Genomic DNA, 17617 nt, shown 5'->3' with positions numbered 1-17617 from the left:
GGTATGCTGGGATGTGAGAAAAGGAACTAACATAGGAGGCTGCCTGCTGGTAAAAACCAGCTGGCCTATACAGAGCATTAAAGGACTCCTCAATATTCCAGCTACAGGCACCTACAAACACTACATTAGCCTGTATTAATTATGGGCTAAAGCACGAGAGGCAAAGAATGACCTTGGGAAAGACAGGGAGATGAAGATGAAGATGACAGTACCATCATCAGATCTTGTTTCCTTCGCTGATGTTGTTGCTCACTAAAACCAAGATGCTGGCTTTTGAAAAGCCTGGTATTATTAGCAAGACTCTGCTGAAAGAAAAGTGTGCTCCTGCATTGCTGTGAGAAGGACTGGGCTGTTTGCCATCCACATCATTCAAAAAGAAAAGAAAACAATAAAAGTCAGAGTGCTTATGTGGTGCTGCTAAAACCCCCCGAGTGCCATCCTGGGAGGGGAATGCAGAACGTCTGCGCAGCAGCGGGGGGGAGGGCTCCCAGCCCTGGTGGGGAAGGGGCCGTTTCAGAACATGCACATCACGTGGGTTGGTTTGTCTCAGCCTTGTTCAGTGAACGTTGTCTGGGAGGTGCTACGATATCGTGGCTCCGGCAGCATCCACGCTCCTGGGATCCTTCAGGCCAATGATGAAACTGTTGGTTCTCCTGGCCCCGTGAACTAGGGAGAGCACTTTGACTTTATCCACTTGATGGCCCCTGGCTACAAGAAGTTCAATATCTTCTTCAGGAAACTCACCTGTAGGGATTTTAAAAGAGGAGTTTGTAACTGAAACCACTGTTGCCTTTGAAGCAAAGCTTTGTTCTAACCCTGTTGGGATCTGCAGGATGAAGGAAGCTGCCTGCAGCCTCCTCAGAGGGTGTCCTAGATGAGTAAGCATCACCCACCGCACTGAGTAGCAGCACAGGCTGCTCAGAGCTGGGCAGTGCTCTGTGTGGTGGGGGAAATGAGAGGATCCAGAAGACCCTTTAAAGATGTGGAAGATCTTCCTCTTTGGAAAATGGGGAAAATACATTGTTGGCACCCGTTGTAGTTATTCTTCTTACAGAAGAGGCAGTCCCTGCTCTTAAAAGCTTAGTTACAAATCATAGTATTAACACTTATTAGTCAAAATAAGATGCAAGGCGGTTCAAAACAAACAACAGTAAACCACTGCCAAATGACTGACTTTGTGATAGACCTTCCAACTTCCCTTTCACAGATCTCTTCATCTTCCAGCCATCTACCTTAGGTGGCTGGAAGAGCTTTCCTGTTTTTATGTTGTTTATTTGATGTTTTGTAATTTCAGCATGAATGGAAGTGCCTGAGGACATGAAGCTGGGATGCAGCTGGACAAAGCAGGCACACCACAGTTATTTAAGCTATACACACTGCAGATGTGTTTTAACATATATCTTGTTGATGCCAAATGTCCAAACCCACAAATGAGAACCTTCAGGAGGTTTGGATTTGTTTTAATTACACTCTAGTTTCCAAGTCTGGAGGTTACACTTGACAGACTTTTTTAGATGTTCCTCTGAAATAGGAAGGCCTAGAAAATCTGGCTACTTTGTGTGAAATAAGAATGGAATTTCATTTATGGTTCACTCTGGTGAGATACTGGGCTTTTTGAAAAACACCGAATAGACCAAGTCTTTTACCAACAAGGATAAGAGCTGGCAGTACAGTCTCCAAAGTGCCAGCTGCACTCCCAGCACTGTCAAGCTACGAGCCTTGCCACAAGCTTTGCCTGCTCCCCAGCTGGTGGAATTAAGGAACAGGGACTGGAGAGCGAAAGGATATCATTTATGGCAGTGCAGGAAGATCTGCTGCTAGCTTCAGTACCTGTCTGGGTGAAGCTGTGCTTGAAATCCTGTTTATATGGATACCCCCAATGCCACCAGACTGCCAAAAGGTTTCAAGGACAGGACAAGGGTGCTACCAGGAGGTGAGCTGAGGAGGAGCTCAGAGAAGGGGCTGGGGAGAAGCACCAGAAAGCATTTAAACAGGAGGTGTTGGAGGAGCCAAGGAGCGTTCCCAACACAAGAGGGAGAGGCATGGCTCAGCAAGTGCCCCAAGCTTTGAAGAAGCTTGGTTGTTGCTTTTTGTCTTCCCCAAAACCCTCCGCACACCCTGGGTACCCTGGAACAGGGTGAGCGGTGCCCTGGGCTGTCCCACTTCCGCAGCACTGTGCTAAGAAAATCCTGCTCCTTTTCTAAAGGCAACCTAGCCAGTGTCCATACTCACTGTCAACCTGCAAGGTGTTGGACTGAAGCTGGGGGTGAAGGCGACCAAGTGACAAACTTTCACTCAGATTCTTGTTAAACGTTAAAACATTTACCAAAACCTGAAAGAGAATAAAAGATCTTCAATCATAAAAATAGTAATGAGAAGAGGAGAAGCCAAGCCTCTGAGCAGCCCCTTAACTGGTGGCTCCAGCATCTGCAGATGCAGCAGGCAAGGAAGATTTTGAACTATTTACCAAACTGCATGAACTAATGCAGGGCTCTGCACATATGAAGAGGCTCCTAAAATATGGGCTGTATATTGCTGGTGGAAACATGGTAGCTTTTGAGGATTGCATGGGCTTTTTGTCACAGACTTCCAGCTAAATTAGAGAGTTGTGTGTCTGGAACATGATGTAATCTCTAAATACGTGTTTTGCAGCCAAAAGCTCAACACGTGACTTCTCCACACAAAGCATTAGGAAGCGATGGTTGGCTTTAGTTTTGCTGGGAATAATACTTCCAAGAGGTAAGGAAAATGGGAGCCATTCTTGTTGTGCCTTTCTTTTTAGCAACCCATTGCTGCTGTGCATGCAATCAAGCTATTGGCAAGTACTCCACCTCATTACAAACTAGAAATTAGGAGGAGTTGCCCAATTTATAGAAGTGCTGAGCAGGGAGGAATTCAGTTGGGAGTACACTAAAAGGAGCTTTTCACAGAGAAAAGGGCTTAAAGGGCTGCGAGTCTCCTGCAATTCTCTGAATACAAAATGCTCCTTCTTTCCCCTAACGATCCTTAAGACGAGGTTTGAACAGGTATTAGAATGCCACAAACTATTACAGGTTTTGACAAGATGCTTTTACTCTACAACTATGAGTGGTGCCACCAGAAAAGGTGCAAGAGAAGAGGGTCCTGAGCAGCACTGACCTGAACGATGCTGCTCAAGGCTCTGTCCCCGTTGTTGGCTCCCAGACACAGGTATGTCCCACACATCCCCTCGGATGGCCTCACGATGGTGGGCAACAGGAAAGACAGGGGCCGTTTCCGAGGCTGAATGAGATTTTGCTGCAGTTGAAGAAAGGACACACCAAAAATCTTCAACAAGTCAACTAAAGTTTTGCTCAAGCTGTGCAGGTTCACTCCTTACTCTTTATGCTGCAGCCAGGATTGCACTTGTTTCTTTAGGCTGACATCCTCACTGACATCAGTGCCCTCTGATGTCAACAGGATTTGTCCTATTTCACTCTTTTCCAGCAGGTATATGGAACCATTCACCCACTTCTGAAGTACCAACCCAGCAAAGTGGGATGGTTTTACAATACATGGCAAGAAGAAACAACAAGGCAGCACTGGAAGCCACCAGTACTGGTCTGTAATTGTTTCCTTCCAAGACCTGAAGACTTTTTTCTGCTTTCTGTTACTTTTAAGCATGGAGAGAGCCAAGTTATAAAGGGAGTCCTTAATTCGAGTCCACAGAAAAGGATGGCTGCTCTAAATTGCATCTGGACTGCAAGGAAAATAGGTAGATGAGATATGTAGCATTGTTTGGTACAACTGCATTATAAATGACAACTGATACACATGAAGCCTTCTGTTGACTCTGTTTCAGGGGCTCATATAATGAAAAATTAGGAGCTTTCTACAGACTGTTGTCTCTCAGTTATTAATAAGGCATTAAACAGCCTCCCTGTTGTGGAGATGAGAATAACATTGAAATAAAACCCAGTACAGACAGCTCAAATAAAGAATGCGTCATGTTGTTCATTACCGGCCTAGGAATGGAGTGGTTCATTGTTTTATTTTGCCAGGAGAAGTCCAACATCTGGCTGTTCAGGAGGACTCCAGAGGGTGTCATTATTCCACTGCCAAAGGGATGATTCAAAGAACTGAAAAGAAATAGGAAGAAATCTCATCAAAGCCCTCCCAGAGGTTTTTGTTCACCTCAAGGCTTTCAGGGCTCCGATTTTCTGTCCCATCCTGGCTTGACAAAGCCAAGTTCAGTAGGTCTTTAGGATTGGCTAGCTGGGAGGAGTGAAAGTCTCAAAGTACTCAGGTGCAGGAACCATGTGGGCGATAGCAGCTCTGTCCCTCTCTGTGTTTAGTGACTCCCCTCTTAGTGATGGATCTGTCTCCATGCCCCCATCAGTCCTCAAATCTGGCCACCACCTCTTCTCCAGGATCAGATTCAGGCCAATCCAGACACATTTCACTGTGAGAGGGCTGCAGGATTACACAGGGCAGAACAGCACCAGCTCACACATCTCCACCCCATGTTCCCCATTTCTGCTGCTGCAGGACTAACAGGGACAGAGCAGACCAGGAGCTTCAGGTCTGGTCCCATCCTGCCCTGCTGAACCTGCTTTCTTCTCCCTGCTCCCACCCTCTGAGCACATTAAGGAGGGAAGAAGTAAATCCTTTACCTTACAACTGCAACAATGAAGTCATCAGGTCCCATGACAAGGACCTGGCTAGCAGCAGATCCACTCTCCATGGAGGAGTGAGGCACATGGACATCAGATGAGAAGGACTGGGAGTCGTTAACCAGCTGGCGCAGGGAATTGGCTTCCGATTTACTTCAGCAGTGAGGGAAGGAAAGAGGAAAGCAAGGAATGAGCTTAGGAAGCTGAGCATCTCTTGGGGTACATCTGCCCAGCTACTGGTGGTGTCTCCCTAAGGGGGCTGGCACTGAGGGCAGGGAGCTCCTCTGGTTCACCCAATGGAAGGAGACAAGAGGACTCAGTTTTGCATGGAGAGGCAACACCATGGACCTCCCTGCTCTGTCTACAGGGTAAACTGCCCCCTGAAGGACAAGGGGTGGCAGCACCCAGCTGAATGCAGTCCCTCAGAAGGAAGGTAAATCCAGTACAGCTTTGGCCACCAACTGTGGCTAAACCTGGCTCTGAGGTGGGAGCTTGGGCTGAAGCCTCAGGCCTGGCCTCTCCCGAATGTGCTGCAAAGGCACCAAGCCCATGGTGGGAAGGGAGAGCCAGAAACTGCTTGTGTGGTCATGACCACATGGATAGCTGTTTGTCCAACCTCCCAAGGAGGAATATTAGAGGGGTGAGAAACTGGGAGGAACCCTCAGGATCATGCTGACTCCAGGAAACCTCTGTGAGGACATCCCACAACCCATCCCCAGAGCTCTGCACCATCAGCTGTGATCCTTGTGGAAGCGTGAACCCTACAAGGACACTCAAGGACTGACTTGTCCTCAGTAAAACAGGTAGGAAAAATCAGGTTTCCCTTTGCACTCCGAAGAGCAAATCCAGGAATGATAACCAAACCACACACCTTCCCACTGTACTGTGCCCCTTAGCCTCAGACCTACCTCATCATGCTTTCTGCAGCATGAGTGACGGACACATCCTCAGACGGGTCTCCCAGGTTGCTAGCTAGGCTCAGGGCTATTTTTAATGTCTAAATTGAACACAGAAAAAAGGAAAGAAAGAAAAAAGAATGGAGAAAAGGAAGAAAAACATTTAGGTGGCCCTGGAAATATAACTTTTGATACTTCAAACAAGAAGAGGCATCACTGTTGCCTCTGGCCAGAAGCTCTGCTGGCACAGCACCACCATTGAGCAGAAACAAGCTATTCTGCTCGCCAGCTGCTACCCATGTTCCTAGTTGTAAGTCATCTGAAGTGTGTGAAGAGAAAGCGTTAGTCCCAGCACACTGAAGGGAATGATGGTGTGAAAAGAGGAAGGGGTCTGGTGTCTCATACATGCAGAATCCTGCCTAAGCCAGTCCATTAAAAATGGGAAGATGCAATTTCAAAAGACACAGTTTATCCAGCCCTGGTTTTACAGTGCATAGCCAGAGGACAGCCATGGGAGGAAATGTTCTCTTCAATCTAGCCAGCCTGTGCCTAGCAGAAATACACTAGACTTTCAGCTTGCAGCTCATGCCGTTTTCATTCAAGATTCAAGACAGTACATTACCCTGCAGGTCACTAGCTACACGTGACTTCTGTTTTGATATGTGCCACACATCAACAACTTCTGCTGAAGCATCAACATTTATCTTCTGACATACAATGCAGAATATGATTAACTTCTGGAGAAGGTGCCTTTTCCATGAAACAGCCTCCTGACCACCATGCCATGCAGAGGGTGTACAAGAGGCTTGGTGGCCAAGGAAGAGCTCCACTGAAACAAGCAGATCACGTTCATTCCATAGGCACAGGTTAAGGACATCTTGGACTGTCTGAATCTCAGTGTTCAGCCATGTGGTCCCCAGTAATCACGGTCACACATCTTCTGGAGTCACTGCCCTTTATCTGGAGGTTGCTGTCCCTCAGCTGGGTAACCAGGGGGTGAAACTCTTGGCCTGGTGCAAATGCAGAGCACACAGATTCATTCAAAGCTTCTAGAATATAACTCAAAAATCACTTGTGTTGAGTCAACCTTCTCTGCCTCTGCACAGGCACTTACAGCATGTAACACCTCCAGTTGTTGCATTGTTGCTGAGAGGCAGTAACTTCCAAGCACCTGCCTGCTACAAGGATGTGGTGACATCCTTGCTTAAAATTCCCAACTCACAAGACCCAGCTCTGGATCAGTGAAGCACCTAAGAACACAACTCTGCTTATAGAGCAGGAAACGGAGCACTTGCTCGACTTCCTGGGAAGTTGCAATGCTACAATAGGGCTGACAGCACTAAACCCTGGAAAAATCATGATCTGGACCACTGAGGTCATGAGGTAGGCTAAAATGTAAAGCTTTAAAAGATACATAAAGTGTTGGGTCAGTTTTCCTTGTCATTGCCACATTGCTGACCCCCTGAATAGCCCCGCAGTGCTCTGCTATGGCCAGGGCCACTGGAGATAGGAGGTGGACCAGGCTCAGCTGCTGCAGGGCCATTCTGAAGAGATGACTGCGTACAAGAGAGGGACAAAAGCCAGTTTGTTCTTCTGAGAAAGCTCTGCATAAGCAAGAAAGAGCTCAGCTGAGGAGGAGGCTCCCGTACCTGCACCTACCTGAGGCAGCAGCACAGCTCAGATTTACACCTTAGCAGTCTATTTGCCCATTCTCCTCTGGGAATTACCTACAAACATTTTTGTACAACCAAGGAATAAATCAATTATTCTCTAGCAGCACAAGGAATCCAGCTAAATATTGAACCTCCTCCTACCTCTGCCATCCAGTGCAAGATATTCCCCCTGGGTACTTGACTGGTGATGTTAAAGCCCTCGAGGATGTTCAGTGCTGTGATCAGTGCAGGACCTGCATGTGGAGGCGGGGGACTGAAAACAAGATGACCTGTGAAGGGAAAAGGAGAGGAATGAAGCTGCTTTAGTCCGATACTGTCCAGTGATAACTTTCCCACAAGCTAGTGTCCTTGAGGACAGGGAAACCTTTCCAGATCTGAGGGGAAATAATGGAAAACAATATGATTTGGAAAAGCATTTCCCAAAACATTTTTGTTGTAGCTTTCTGTTTCTTTATGATGGATGAAGGAAGACCAAATTGAGATGCTTTTTTTAGATCTGAAATTCAGTTCTTGCTGGTTGGCTGCTTGGTTTCTGAACCATAGTATGGAAGAATGGAGGTAAAATGGGTTTGCAACGTTACAGCTGTAAGGAGAGTAAATACAGAGATTTCTAGAAAAGAATGACAACTTTGGGAACTGTCTTCAGATGTAGCCACTAGCCTTTGGTCCAGCTTCTATCTAGACACTGCATCTATATATGATCATGTTGCATCTTTACGCTCTTAACGGTATCAAGATACAATTGGTCTCTATCAAGGAAAACCAGGCTCATTTCAAAATACTGAAAACCTCCTGAGCTGCCTAAGACCATCAGTGTCATCAGGCAAGAACAGGAAACTCCCTGGAAGGCTTTTCTGCAGGGGCCTCAGTGCTTCTGGTTAAATACTGTCACCACCTCTTGCCAGATGAAGCAAACTTGTAGCTGGAGTTGCATGGCCATCGCTCAGGTGCGTACCTCGATAGACTGTGTGGACAGGATTCTCCACTGTGACACTGTAATTGCTGAAGTCTTCCTCCACCAAGACTCCTCCGTAGTTGTGGACCTGCACAGGAGAGCAAAGCAGAGCACATTGAGAAAGCTGGGTCCAGGCTTTCTGTGTTCCTCATGCTGGCCCAGGTGAACACCTGTTCTGCCAGCAGAACAATGGGCCAACTCTTTCCTTCCACCCAAGAGAAGCCAAACAACCTGTGAGAGGTTCTGCTGAGGTGAGTGGCTGCTATGAGTCCTCTGGATTTCCATCCAAAAATGGGCAAGAACAAAGAACCTGTGCGTGCTCTGGTTTCTAAACTAGGCAGCTAACTTGGCAAGAAAACTCCTCTGGCAGAAATGGATGAATCACTGGAGCAGGAAAGCCAATACAAGGGGGTTGGAACTTGCTGATCTCTAAGGTCCCTTCCAGCCCAAACCATTCTATGATTCTATGCTGTGGGGGGCAACACGTCAAACCACCCCAAAGCTGCAAAATAAGATGTATCCCCTACTTGGGATCCCTGCCTGCTTCCTAAAGCAGTCCCAGAGAACAGGCCAGACTGAACCCAAGGCTCCATGGAGCTCGGACAGTGGAAAAAGCAGCAAAGCGGCAGGGAGAGAAGCAGGAAAAGCCTGATGGCACAGAAAGGGGAGAAGCTCTGGTCAGCCACACACTGCAGACACCATCTCAAATTCCCCAGAGAGCACATTCTTGAACCAGTGCCTTCCTGCCACGGGATGGAAACAAAGGGCAGGGTGTTTTGGAGCTGTACTTGATTTCACCACATCAATGCCCTCCCTTTCCTGGAGCAATGAACACTGTGGGAAGCCAGCACTTTGCTCTGCTCTGCAACCAAAGCTGGAATTGTGCACCTGATCCCAGAGATGGCCAGGGGCTTCAGCATTCAACCCTGGGTTTTCCTCCTCCACAGACAGCTTATGCTTCCCTGCAGCATCCTTCAGTCAGTGGAATGGGGTGACAAAGCAGGGTTTAGCTGTGGGGATGCACCATGAGCTTGGTGCATTCCTGGTTTCCATTCCACTTTTCCCATTCCTGGTTCTCCACCTCTGCTGTGGTCCAGGTGAGCCACAGGAAATTTCCAAACAGGGAGCTCACAAATATCCAAGGCCTTCACTGAATGAACCCATTCCAGATTATTGACATGTTGAAGGTGTATCACTTGAAGCACATTGGCAGGGATAAATGGTGCCACCAACCACCCTGACTGCAGCTCCACAGGTAGGAAAGTTGTTTGGGTTTGTTTTACCAGGATAAGTACTTGGTTGTTGCTATTTTAGCAAGAGCACCTCTAACAAGAGGATTTAAACTGGGGCCAGCCCAAGTGGGGCCAAGCCTGGCTGATGCTTTGCTCACAAGGCTCATAGTTTTCTTTTTAAACCATATTCTTGGAGTTTGCACCTTACAGTCCCATTAACAAACATTTGCTTCTCAACCATGGGGCACCCCCTGTTATAGTGAAAAGGCTAAAAACAGCCTAAAAAGGCTAAAACCCCTAAAACAGCCCAGAGGGGGCTTGAAATTGAGATATCCTTTTTCTTTAAAAAACCAGTCTGTCCTGGTTACAGAGGAAATAGAGGTTTCACTCTATGGGCTGTGGAAGAGACCCATGTGCCTCTTAGACCACTGCAGTGGCAGGAGCAGGAAAGGAAAAGGAGGCTCCACGCTATGGCCTATCACCAGGTTGTCACCTTGACCCAGGCTGTGCTGTCTGGTCTGAGGCAGAGGAAGGGGCAAACACGGCTCACCTCGGAGATGATCTCCTGGGTCAAGTTCCCACTGTAGAAAGCGGACACCCCTTCTGCTCCCACCAGCTCCAAGACAGCAGCGAGGTCCAGGCGCCTGACGAACATCCCAGGCAGCAGGGGCTGCCCATCCGGCAGGAAGATCTCCCGGAACTTGTCAGAGTAGTTCAGGTCCTTCAGTTCACTTACAGCTTTGGCTGCAGGCGAGAAGGGGAAGGACATCCAGAAAAGGCAGGGTGCAGGGATGCACAGGGGACATGGAACCACTGTGCCTGATGGGGATGCTGGAGACTTGCTGCTGCTCTTGCCCTGTTTCACAACTAGAGGGAGGCTGGATCATGCACCCATTAGAGCTGGGAAGGATACCAAAGAAACACAGCGCCCTTCCCTGGTGGTCCCTGGGCGGCTGCCCAGCACAGACTGCTCTGACCTGACCCCAACCAGCCCTAGGAAACAGCTCCAGTTTTGCTTCTGCCAAACTCTCCCTTGCAGACCATAGCTCCCAACACCATCCATCTCCAGGTCCAAGGAGCCATGATTTCCCCTGAACAGCCACCTACATTCCCAGCTGCCTTGCACCCAAAAGCAGTGGCCAGTGTGCTCCTCTGTGCTGAGCAGCCACCCTTGGCTCCCCATTAGATACTCACCCAAATCATGTGTGACGTTAAACCCATCCTGGGCGACACTGGCCACAAGACCCAGCAGCTTGGACCACGGGAGTCTGCCAAAGGAGAAAGGACAAAGAACAGGGTCTGATGACAAGGGCTTGTGTGCTTCCAGCTCCCTCACAGGGACCCCAGGGCACAGCCTGTGCAGCACGAGGACAGCCCTCCCATGCCAGCCTCATGTCTTACCTCCCATGTAACTGGTGCGCCTGGTGCATTCCTTGTAGCATGCCTGGCACCCCAACGAGCAGACCTGGCTGTTCAATGGGAAGGACAAAAAGGAAGAATAATCTCCTTCCCATGAGGACATGGTCCCCAGTTGCAAGTGAAGGAGATAAAATTCATGTTGACATTGGGAGTGTCTGCATGGTCTTTAGGAGAGGGGAAGAGGTCTGTAGCAGCACAGCACATTAGGGAATGAAGGTTTTTAGGAGGAAAGAGGCAAATTCAATCCTGGTCTCAACCCAGTTTGGAGAACAACTTGGCAGAATGACATGGGATTGTGCTCCTTCCTGAGACGCTTGTTCTCCCAGCTCCCCACTGCTGAGAGACATGCCAAAGAAGCATTTTCCCTAGACTCTCCATGTCTATAGGGCCTGGGATCTATCAGATGCTTTGCCCATCATCTCCCCATTGGCCTAAGAGTAGCAGAGAGAGGAGAGCTGAAGACAGCCAGCTACAGCCCTACAGGGTTTGGCCACAGGGACACTGGTCCTCACCTTGGTGTCTTTCTGCAGGTCCCCTTCCAGGGGGATGCCCAGGGGAGCCACCTCACGGAAGTCGATCACCCAGCTCCTGTTCTTCCTGATGTCATGGACCAGCATCACCCCACCCCTGCAGCGAGATGGGGGTCATGGCACAGCACTGCTGTCCTTGCAACAGGACAAAGCCAAAATGAAGAACAGGAGTGCCTCTAGGGCTGGGGCCAGTCCCAGTGTGATGGGGCCATTGCAGCAGGTCACCAGCCTCAGCAGTGACCCAGGGCTGGGCAGTGGTGCTGTGGAATGCTGCTGCCCTTCCCCAGGGAGCAGTTCAGGACAACAGAGCCAGGTCTGGTGCGGGAAGCAGGAAGCCCCCCTGCTGAGCATGCAGCAAGGCTGGATCAGTCCCTGCCACACTGGCCACAGGGCCCCTGGCCCTCTTCTACTGCCAGGCTGCAACTATCTGGGATTTTTCTTTCTTAATCCAAGCAGTTTTGCAACAAACCAGGGTTTTGGTTTACAACAGCAACCCGTGGCACAGCCTGGAGAAACTATCAGGTGGCAGTGCTTTATGCAATGCTCCTGAGACCTCCTGCAGAGCTGAGAGCACCAGGCTCATGTGGATGCCACCCTGGGAATAAGGGCTGGGATGAGGCTACCCCTCACCACCACGCCCCCCATGGCTGCTGCTCAGAGCCAGGCTTGGATCCTAGCTTCCTGCTGCAGCAGGAGCAGAGCTGGTGGAGGGAAGCACTCAGTCACTGAAAGCACTGGGACTGAGCCTGGGTGTTGCAAGCTCCTGGCACACTCACACTGGGACTTGGCAGCCTGTGGTCACTTTTTCAACCCTCCTGAGCCTGATGCTTATTTTATCTGCCACTATGGCAGATGCAGCTTTTCCCTCCCTGGGTGTTTCTGTCCCTTGCTGTTAACTGGGTGCCACAGGACCGGTGCCACCACCTGGTGTCATAGACATGGTCCCACGTGTTGGTACTTGGGCCACCATGAAGGCACATCTCAACTGGTGTGGAATCCACCTGCTTGAGGACAACCACAGGCACAAGAGTGAGTGACCAACACTTACCCACCAATCCCTGACGTGTGGGGGTTCACGACTCCCGCGCAGAGGGCTGAGGCGATGGCTGCATCTACTGAGGAGCCCTGCGTGTTGAGCACCTCTATGCCCAGCGCCGTGCAGCGCGCAGCGTCCGTCACCACGGCACCACGGTGGAATATCTGCAGGAAGAGGAGAGCTGTGCCTGGGCAGGGGAGCTGGGACACCCAGATCTTCAGCTCTGTGAGACCTGAAGCCTGAGGCCAGCACCACGGCTGTGGCTGATGTGCATTCCAAGGTGCCTCCAAATGCCAGTGGGAGTAATGTGTCCCTTGGCACGTCCCTGCACCAGCTGTGGACATCAGCTCAGCCAGCTTTCAACAGTCATGCTAACCTGGTAGGCCATATCTCACCCTATCCTCCACAACCCCAGAGCAGGGTTGGGCTAATCCTCAAGAGCAGTAGGTGACAGTGTGCTGTCAGTGCACTGCAGCAGTGAGGTCACTGGAAACAGGAATACAGATGCAAAGAATGCAGCATCCCCCCCATACCACAGCTTGTTCTCATTCTTCGCTGGTGACAGCACCAGGGTTAATGCAATCACAGGTATGACCCCATGGCCATGCTGCCTTTGCTCTGCAATCTAGCACTGGTCTGTGGGACAGATCAGCAGGAGGTTCCTGCTCTGTTTTCAGCTATTCCCCTGCTTGGTCCTGGATGGATCCTTCCAGAGGTGAGCCTGGACATACAGAGCCATAAAACCCTCTCCAAGTGCACATATATGAAAGATGCCTTCTGCTTAACTAGGGATTGCTTTCAGAAAGCATCCACATCTGGCTCAAACCACAGCAGGAGCCACAGCAGCTGGGCTGCTTGGTTCCCCCTGGTAGCATCCACAAACCTGCCCGGCACAGCCTGGGGCTGGAGCTGATTGCTCCACTTGCCTCTCCAAGCACGACCCCCAGTCACAGCAAAAACCTTTCAAGACAGTTTGGGTGGGATTGCAGAGTCAGCACCCAGGGGCTCACCTAAACTGCTGGCAAGGAGGAACGTTAGAGAGCTTCTCTTGTTCCCAGAGACAAAGCCCAACCGCAGAGCCATGTTCTGTCTTACCTGAGGGTCCCCAAAGTAGATCTGCATGATGAGGGCCACCGTGACACCCATGGCGAAGGTCAGGCAGGCGGTGATGATGACTGTCAGCCCGTCCTGCCGGCAGCTGCAGTCTCCAGAGAAAGGGTCCTTGCTGGTCTCCTGGAGAGGAGACACGTCCTGGCTTCCCATCTCGGATGAGGATGAAGGCAGGCGCTGGAGCCGTGCAGACTTCAGGAAGGAGTCTGGGTCTTTGTGAGCAGCAGGGAGAAAACAAGTGTTAGTTATTGAGCAACACGGAGCTGTTATTGCAGTGTTTACCCAGCACTTAGATTACACCGTGCCCCTTCCAGCAAGGCTATTACCTTCCCTATTGATCCCAGCTCTCAAGAGACTTTCTGGCTCGGATGCTGCTTTAGGTCATTTTACTGATCCCTTCCTTTAGCTCTAGTTATTCCAAACTGACTTCCCTGGAGATTAAGAGGGACAAACTCCCTCTGAATTTTGCTCCATTTCAGTCCATTCATCAGTCTTCAGTGATGGGCACACAGTTACTGCTCCGTTTGCAGGGATGCTTAACACAGCACTCACTTGCAAACAGGTCTCTGAAATGCAGCAATAACTGCACAAGAGGAAATTAAGACATTAAAGAGAAAACCCAGCAGCCTTATTTGGAGCTATGCTTGAGCTAAAGCACCTGAGCAGGACAGAGGTGAAGCAAAACGCATGGCCTGAGCACAGGAAATAAATACCTCTGCTGAAGCATAACGGGGAGGCAGGGAGGAGCAAACCTGCAAACCGGAGAGCTCGGGGTGTCCACCAGCTCTGACGGCAGGGAAGGCTCTGCTTTAATTTCATGCTTCCTCCAGCTGATGAGGCCCACTCTGGAATCAAGTCGCTCGCAGCTCCAAGAAGGCAAAGCCAATGGGGCAGGGTTTGCTGGGCATCCACCCAACAGCAAACAATGCTCGGCAGGATGGGAAAGTCTCTCTTTTACTTGAAAAGATGCCTTGAATCTCAGCTGCTGCCTTTGTGGCAGGGAAGGTGCTGGCTGAGCATGCCCTGCCTGTGCACAGAGCTGCTGGGCACGTGGAGCAGGGACCTGCCCTGCCGGGCACCAAATGTAACCAAACAGCTCAGGGCATCACCCAGAGCTCCTGGACCAATTCTCTGGGTGCTGCCAAGAGCCAGTGGTGTCTGCAGTGCCCTGAACATCTGTGGTGGGAAGAAGAGCAAGAGGAACACTGAGTGGAAAAGATAGGAAACATCCACACGGGGATGTGTCCTGGCTTTGGGTTAAGGGAGCAGGAAACCCTGCATCCCCCATCACCCTACCATGCTGAGGCAGCCCTGTCCTTGCCAGGACATTACAGAGACCTTTGGGGTGCAGCTCTCCTGGGCCAGGCAGCGAGATAGTTTTAATTTCAATGATGATGCAACCAGCAGCAAATCCCCTGCAGCCAGGGAATCCCTGCACAGTGAATTTAGTCTCATTCGTGCTCGGTGATTAAGGAGTGTGACTGGGAAAGGCTCAGCTTTCCCAAACTGTGCCTCCGAGTACACACAGAGCCCGTCACCGGCACATCTGGTCTGAGTGAGCTGGGCAGAATGGGAGGCCTGGCTGGGGGGTGATGAGCTGGGGCGTCACTGGTGGGGGCCAGCATGGGGTGCCATGGAGGAGGGATGTCACGTACAGGCCCTGGCACCCTGGGTAGATGCAGAAGCAATGAGGAGTGAACTGGGCTCCTCCAACAGACCCCTCCAGGACACCACCGCACTGCTCTGCTCCCGCAGCGCTGTGGGAGGCCAGCCCAGCATGAGGGGACAGGAATGTCCAGGGAGCAACCATGGGAGAGGACTCTCCCACCAGTGCAAAAGTCCTTTTGTTCTCTGCCACAGACACCCCAGTGGCCTTGGGCAAGTCACTTATCTCTGTGACCACTGGTGCTGCATGGGGACAACAGGGAGGTCGCCTGGGGACAGGACTGATGGAAAGGAGTCAGCCAGGAGCAGGCTGTGGCAGGCACCGCAATGTGGGACTGTTCAGTCCTTTGCGGGGGGGTCTGTCCCCATCACAGACTGCACAACAGGGGCTTCCTCCTTTCCTCTTCTGGGCAGTGGAAACCAAAGCTCTGGGATCCCTCCCTGCTGGTCTCCCTGGTGGATACCATGACGTGAAGCAGCACGGCCGGCTTCTGCGGTGTGCACACAGTGTCAATGAACACGAGTTTCCACACGGCCAGAGAGCAGCAGCTCCAGCAGACGCCCACACAGCAAAACCACACCAAACCCTGCTCGTGCTCCACATGAGAGACACCTCGTGCTTTTCAAAGAGCTGTTCCCGCAAACCTGCATGTGCGGCTTCACCCAGCAGCACCCGATGGTGTGGGGTAAGAACGGGCATTGGGAACTTCACCCAATGCCACAGGGTGGAGGACACGGGATGCATGGGGCCGGCTCAGACATGGGGTTTGGGGTCAGTGAGGCAGAGACCTGCCCGTGGGTCATGGAGCAGGGGGTGAAGGGCAGCGCTGCTTGGAGAAACACGACCTGGGGGACAAAACCGGTTCCCTGTATTGAGGAGGCAGCGATCGACTCAAACCAGGCAGAGGGCTCTCTCCAGGACCACAGCACCACCGGCTTTATTAGAGCCGCGCTCCCGGCAGCAGGGATCGCCGCACCGGTACCTCTGTGCGCCTGCCGTGCCCCGCGCGGTGACCGAGGGACGGCGGGGACGCGAGGCCTTGGGAGCCAGGGACAGGGAGGCCCGAGGGCGGCCCGAGGGGCAGGCAGGGGCCGCGGGCGGAGCGGAGCCCGAGGGGGGCCGGGGGCATGCGGGGCCGCGGGCGGGCTCGGCCTCCGCCCCTCACCCGTGTCCTGCTCGCCCAGGAACGCGTCCTCCTCCTTCCGTGCGCGGAGGCCGCCCTCGGCCGCGCCGCCCGCCTCCTCCTCGGGCAGCCGCGGGAAGCTGGTGATGCTCATGTAGTCCACGGGCGAGCCGGCGGCCAGGGCCCGCTGCCGGCCTCCCCCCGCCTCGGCCGCTGCCGGCGCCGGCACCGCCATCGCCGCCGATATCACCGCCGGAAGGGGCTGGGCCGGGCCCGGCCCGCGGCTCCTCCCCGCGGCGGGCGCTGAGGGGCGAGGCCGGGGGCAGCGCTGGGGTCGCTGTGAGCGGCGGCACCGCGGACCGGGCGCCGAGGGCGGGCTCCAGCGGGGTGAAGCTCTGCGGGTCCGAGCTCTGTGCGCTGGGACGGAGCCGGGTCGGGGAACCAGCGCTGTCCGCACTAGCACCAGGGGCACCAGAGGCTCAAGCCAGGCTCTGTCAGCGAGCATCACTCGCTGCCGCTTCACCAGTTCCCACGTGCAGTGAGCGCGTCCAGCACCCAGCGGGACACCATCAGCAGGAGACACTGTGGCCTTGCCCCAGAGCAGCCTGGTGTGTCCCCTCTCCTGGCCAACGTGGATCCCTTGTGCATGGCCATCTGCCCTTATGGCAAGTTTTGATTGAAATACACCCAGCAAGGGAGTCCTGGTTTGCATGGGCAGTTCTGAAACCAAACTGCCTGAAGCATTGCATTTCTTACCCCTCTGTGCTCCTTTCCGAGGTTGACCTAAAAACCGCAGTAAAATCCCTGGGAGGTGGAAGAAGTTGTTTCATCCTTCAGGTTTGTGCACATTACCTCCCCTGCACTGACATTGGCCTCTCCTGCTCAGCTTGGCACAGGCGCTTGGCTGCCAGATCCAAAAAACCCATCCTCTGCCCTGCTGTATCCTGGACATCTGTTGTGATGGGAGTTGGAGCATGTTCAGTACTGGGCTTTTTGGCTCTGGTGAAGTCACCTGAGAGGTACATGTCCTACTTTCTCACCCTCAAGTGAGCCAGTTAATGTCCCCTGCTTCTCCTCCTGTGAGCTGGACCAGCTCATACAGCTTCATGTTCTGCTGGACCATCCCTGTATCAGTCTCTCAAGTTTCTGCAACCCCCCCTTGTTTTTATGGTGCTCATCACTCTGAGATGTTCAGCTCCACTCTGGGCTGCCTCTAAAGAAATTAACCTAATGCCATAGCTTTACTTCTCTTGGTAGTCAGCACTGGGGATACATGGTTTCCTAGCCATGAGGCACCCCCTAAACCAGAAACCTTAAGAGATTCAAAGCTGGCAGCTATCACTAAC

General features: G+C 51.9%; 1 protein-coding gene across 1 annotated transcript; it reads right to left on the bottom strand.

Moving 5' to 3' along the window:
- Positions 1-580: 580 nt before the first annotated feature.
- Positions 581-16515, bottom strand: GGT7 (gamma-glutamyltransferase 7; the record flags this gene model as incomplete). The annotated part of the gene is made up of 15 exons (XM_080627842.1): positions 16314-16515; positions 13468-13694; positions 12385-12536; positions 11319-11433; positions 10789-10856; positions 10582-10655; positions 9938-10131; positions 8156-8243; positions 7342-7469; positions 5540-5628; positions 4632-4784; positions 3980-4097; positions 3139-3276; positions 2233-2332; positions 581-744 (listed from the first exon to the last, which is right to left on the bottom strand). Exons 1-15 carry the CDS (start codon positions 16504-16506, stop codon positions 581-583), a joined length of 2001 nt encoding a protein of 666 aa, XP_080483968.1. The 5' UTR covers positions 16507-16515.
- Between the last annotated feature and the right edge of the window lie 1102 nt (positions 16516-17617).

Source organism: Psittacula echo (assembly GCF_963264785.1).
Source record: "Psittacula echo genome assembly, chromosome: 12".
NCBI classification, from domain to species: Eukaryota; Metazoa; Chordata; class Aves; order Psittaciformes; family Psittacidae; genus Psittacula; species Psittacula echo.
This window is presented reverse-complemented; position numbering and strand designations above follow the sequence as displayed.